Genomic DNA, 5833 nt, shown 5'->3' on the forward strand with positions numbered 1-5833 from the left:
TAAGATTTTGTATGACTCCCAATTTTATATTTTATTGTATACATAAATTTAAGTTCTAGTTTCAGATGTCCAAATCTCAAATTAACATGATGCCTTTATCTATATTTATTCTTATATAAATAAAAATTTATTCTTATTAATAATGGAGAAAAAATACAATAAAAACTTAAGGCTGATTTTGCTATGGACAATATATTTGATTTTCTCATTTTTAGTTTTCCAAAGAATTATAGATATCCAAATTATTTTTTACTTTTGAAGATTAATATTGAAAAGGTCAAAAATAAATTTCAAAATAATATTTTATTTTTTATTTGTAAATTTTAAAACAAACACACAAGAAAAGAAACTTGTTTTCCAATTTTCTAACATTTATGTAAGGTAATATTTAGAATCACAAGTTTTGAGACTTGAATTTGAATTTATGTGGATTTATAATAAACAATATGCATAATCCACAAATTAAATTCTGATATCCGAGTTTCATGCTTTCGTACACAAAGCCATTCTGGTATTATATAGTTGAATTCACAATAATAGAGATCAAGCATTTGAAGAGTTGTCATGTTTTGTAAAGAGACAAGAATTGAACCCCCTACGAAATTGGAGCCCCGCAGACTGAGTGAAAGAAGAGAAGGAAGACCAGAGAGGCAGCCAAATATTGAAGAATCGAAGAGGTTAAAGGAGAGATCAAGGGTGGAAAGAGAAGAAAAATTGACATGAGAAAGTGGAAGAGTGTTACCCAACGAACAATTAATCAAGTGTAAAGAGGATAAGGAAGGGAGCATGCTCATCACCCGTAGCCAATTACTGGATGCTTGGCTGAGATCCACAAAACTCATGTCTAGAAACTCAATTGAGGTGAGATGAGAAATCCATCTTATGTCATCTTAAGTAACGTACAAATCATTATTATTTCCATCCGAAAAAGCAATAGAATTGCAGCCAAGATAAAGATAACGCAAACTTAAAAGATTCCCAATCCGAGGTGGAATGGAGCCAATAAATCCTGCCGTAGACAGGTTAAGATGTGTGAGAGAAGCAAGGGAACCAAAGAACTCTGGAATTTTAAGTCCTCCAAAATCATTGCAACTCAAGTCTAAGCGCCGGAGATGCTTCCACTGCAACAATGAACCACTTATGTTCCCACTCAACCTGGACCTCATGAAAGCATCAAAATGAGAACCATAATTGTCAAAGCCATCAATAGAAAAATGATTAATATTAAAGTTGATTGGATTGTGGAGGTTGAGATGGAGAACATGACTGGTAGTGTTGTCACAGTGAACTCCTCTCCACCTGCAACAATCTTCGCGTACCCACGAAGAGAGGCGGTTGGAAGGATCCCTGAGACCATTTTTAAACTCGAGAAGGGCTTCTCTTTCCTCTGCCCTACAATGGATGGCATTTGGATTTCCAAAAGAGAAACTCACTGCCCCAACCCAAGAAAACAGCACCAGAACAACCACCAAAATTGTTGTTGGGTGTGCATCCATTCTTATAGATGCATGCAAACAACAAAGGCTAAATAAAAGGCTTCTATTTTTTTTTCACTTGAATTTGAAGAAGATGAGCAGCTTGTATTTATAGATCATGCTTATGTACGTGCTAATCTTCGTCAGCTCTTTAATTGTAATTTGTCAGCAAATGTTGTGGAGGAAGCTACTAAGAAATTGATCACAACCTAGGTCAATTTAGCATGAAGACTACACTGCTGTACTTGACTAATCCCTTATTCCACACTCGCACTTATTATTTCTATATGCTCATTGCATGAAAATTTTAATTTCAAACATGGATTTTCAGTTTGGGAAAGAGACTCGTATTTTTCTTTTATCTTCTTGTTTGACGTAGTGGTTTCACGTTTCTCATTAATGCAATATGTAGTTCTGAACACATGACTTTGCCAGCTGCCTTCCAATGAACTTCTACTTTTGATCTTCTATATGTAGAAAATGTCTTCTTCTTTTTTTTAGTAAGAAATTCAAGTACATATATAAATTTACAAGTAAAAATACATAATACAGTTTTGAGGTAGGATTGTCAAGAGAAAAATGCTCAATTTCATTAGAAACCACTCTATATGACATAATTATCTTGCCAAGCAAAAAAAATAGAGTACTATATGACATATGTTGTGAAATTAATTAGCAAAAAAATATTGTTTTTCGCCATTTCAAATAACTTATTGCTGTTGTTGTCTTTTGTGTTTTCAAAATACAGAATTGTTATTTTTTTCTAAAATTACAGATAATTTAAGCATAAATTAAAGTTTCTTCACTTAAACTTCTTACATGGTTCATGGTTCATGTTTCACTTTCACACACGAGTAGTTTGGGTCTCACACTTTGTTGCTTAACATGTGTTAATTGCTCTACACATAATCCTCACTTGATCATGATGCTAACAAAAATAATTGAGATGAAATCAGTTCAAATGATTAGTCAAAATTCAATTTAATAGTTTTTAAGTAAATGTCCAATTAATTAAATCAAATCGTAGGATCCAATTTAGGGTACCATCAATTTTTTTGGTCTTAGATATATAGTATAATTGGTGTGTTAATTTTAAACTTAAAACATTAAATTCAAGTATTAATATAGTTATATAAAATATATTCTACATAAATTTGTAATATGTCAATCTAACTTGATTAATCATAGTTACTGTATGAGTCAAATTGAAATCGAGCAAATAACTAAAAAAAATTAAAAATTGTAAACTAAAACAAAGCCAAAAAATTAATAACCGACATTTGGCTCGGTTTGGTTTGATTTTTCCATTTTTCTTGAATAAATATGAGAGAATAATAGAGATATTTTGAAAGTAATATTTGGAATTAGTTACTTTTTATCAATTCTTTATTATAAATTCATATAAAAAAAAATTGTTAGAATTTATGTTATATTAATAGCCGGCATTTTTTTTTTGTTTGTTTGTGTAAACTAGTTATCAAATTCTTCTATACATCAATTCTATTTTTGAAAATAAATATTAACGGACCAAGTCTAGCTAAAAAGAAAGGTCTTATCCTTCATTTATGTTGTATAATTAAATTAGTCTATTATTATTTTTCATGGGTCAATGAATGGATTAAGCTGCTCCTTGTTTATTTTTTTTAATATAAATTTTATAAAAATGCTTTTCATGTTTTAAATTATTAGTCTAATCTTTATAGATAATGTACAATTTAAATAATTATGAAAACAATTTGTTTAGTTTACAATCTTTTTTTCAGGAAAGATAAATGCAATAAAACAATTATTTAACTTAGTTGAATTTCATAAGAAATTTAATATTCTAATTCATTTTATGCATGTCAAAAGCATACTTAATTATTATTATTATTATTATTATTATTATTATTATTATTATTATTATTATTATTCACATTAATTGTGTAGGTGGATGTAATAATTGTACTAAAGGTTCCATGCGAGTAGATGGAAGCCACTGCGCAACTCCCTTCTCCTAATAATTCTCTCTTTCACACCTATATATAGCACATTCGCTATACAATTTATACGCTTTTCTCTTTCCTATTTTGGATAATTAATTATCAGAACAAAAGGCTCTAATTCCAGTTTGAGGCAGTGAACTGTGATCGATGGGCATCCAACGATCATCGTGATTCATGGCATGGCCACGGCATGCATATTCATTTTGTTGCCTTTTGGGTCTAATATGACTGCTAATGGAGACATGAACCATTTTTTTTTTTTTCTTTTGTTTTTAATTTTGCCAAAAATTTAGCTCGCATTTAGAATTTAAAAAATATTAGAGAAAAAAAAATAAAGAATATATATATATATATATATATATGGAAAAATTCAGTTCACTTTTTTATGTTTGATTATCAATAAAATAAATAAAAAGGTATATCTTTAATTGATCTACACCCGGTGCATCTTAATTATCTTCATAGCAGAACAAAATTTCTGCATTCTCCAACATATCCTTAGAAGAATTCTAACTTTTCTCATTATTTTATTTTCAAAAAAATGTTCACAAAAAATGAGCAAGAAGAACTTAAATTTGACTCGGGATAACGCCAAAGGCTAGCTCTCTTGGACTCTTCTAAGTGCAGGACCTAGTCATTTTTTAGGGGGAGAAAACATGTCTATAGACACTATAAATACTTCATGCATTGATTGAGCTTCTTGCAGTAAATAAAGAATCTAATCCCCTGCAGTTCTAATAGGAGTGATGGCTGCAAGTTTGCCCACTTTTTCTTCTACTATTCATATCATAATTAATTCACGAATGATGGAAATTCAAAAATGGGCATGATGGAAACTTCCTTAAAACAGGTAATTCATTAACATTCTTAGAAAATCACAAATTTTTCAAAAAGGAAAAAAAAAAAAAACTCTAGCTATATCCCAGGTTCCATTATAAAATCCGGATCACTACTTCTATATGATCTGTTAGGTTGGTGCATGAATTGACTTATGAAATTAGAATGAAAAATTTTTGTATTTCGTAAATAATTTTATACAATCCAGTACAAACTACTTACAATACAATCTCTGCTCTAAACATGGAAACAATCTCCTAAAAGAATCTCACTCAATAATATACAATAAATACCCCCCTAAATCTCTCCAATATACACGGGATCTCTACACTCCCCCTCAAGTTGGATTAGAGATATTAATCATGTCCGACTTGCAGATGTAATCATCGAAACTTTGTCGAACTAACCCTTTGGTAAAGACGTATGTGCTTTTTTCCTTGGTAGATACATACGTCATACAAATGGTTCCTTCTTTAACCTTTTCATTGATAAAATTTCGGTCTACTTATACATGTTTAGTCCTGTCATGTTGAACTAGATTAAGAGAGATACTGATGGCTGTTTTCCTATCACAGTAGAGTTTTATAGAGAATTTCATTGGGGATTTGTAATTCTTCCAAGAGTTTCCGTAACCACAGTCATTCACATATCCATTGTGCAACTACCCTGAATTTAGCCTCAACACTACTTCGAGCCACAACATTTTGTTTTTTTACTCATCCAAGTCACCAAATTCCCCTATACAAAGGTGCAATATTCTGTGGTAGACCTTCTATCTTCTTTTGATCCTACCCATTCTGCATCTGTGAAAACTTATACTTCCTTGCTTTCACACTTCTTGAAGAAGAGTCCTTTACCCAAAGAGCCTTTTGAGATACCTAAGGATCTTGTAAACGACATCAAGGTGAGTCTTTTTGGGTGAATGCATGTTTTGGCTTGCCACACTAACTGAAAATGCAAAGGCCTTTAAAAGATATTTTTGGGTTTCTTTGGGGTTAAGGAATCATATTTCCTCTGTCTCTCTCTAGAAATCGAAGCTCTCTCTCTCTCTCTCTCTCTCTCTCTCTCTCTCTCTCTCTCTCTCTCTCTCTCTCTCTATCTCTTCGATTTCTTCGTCGTTTGTCGCCTGATTCATTAATCCGAAGTTATCGTGCATGTAGATTAGGAGAGGATTCTCTTCGAGAATAGCATATCAGAATCTTGTTTCGAGCATTTTTGGGTTTCAGCTCGAAATTAAGGCAAGGCTCGATTTTCGTTTTGTTTCAGAATATGTATAGTAGTAGGAGTTGTAAGCATGTTTTGTACTGTGGAATATAGGTTTTGGTGTCCCAATTCATAGTTTTGGGAGCCGTAGAGTTTGTGGCTCAATTTTGGGTTTAGGTAAGGGGATTAGGTTTATGTCAGTTTATTTTTGAAATCAGGATCGATAAACCTGTAGGTTATGATCGTATGTATGTTTTAACTGCTTATTTGGGGAAATCTATCGGGTGAAACCACGAGATTTTCGGGTTACAGTTTTTGAGAAAATTGGAGATT

General features: G+C 31.6%; 1 protein-coding gene across 1 annotated transcript; it reads right to left on the reverse strand.

The window, feature by feature from the left end:
• Window positions 1-890: 890 nt before the first annotated feature.
• Window positions 891-1496, reverse strand: LOC131159682 (receptor-like protein EIX2). The gene has a single exon (XM_058114812.1). It carries the CDS (start codon window positions 1494-1496, stop codon window positions 891-893), a length of 606 nt encoding a protein of 201 aa, XP_057970795.1.
• Between the last annotated feature and the right edge of the window lie 4337 nt (window positions 1497-5833).

Source organism: Malania oleifera, chromosome 1, assembly GCF_029873635.1.
Source record: "Malania oleifera isolate guangnan ecotype guangnan chromosome 1, ASM2987363v1, whole genome shotgun sequence".
NCBI classification, from domain to species: domain Eukaryota; kingdom Viridiplantae; phylum Streptophyta; class Magnoliopsida; order Santalales; family Ximeniaceae; genus Malania; species Malania oleifera.

Bases quoted from the DNA above. Each gene is read 5' to 3' on its own strand.
- LOC131159682 (XM_058114812.1), bottom strand. From the start codon at position 1,496: ATGGATGCACACCCAACAACAATTTTGGTGGTTGTTCTGGTGCTGTTT.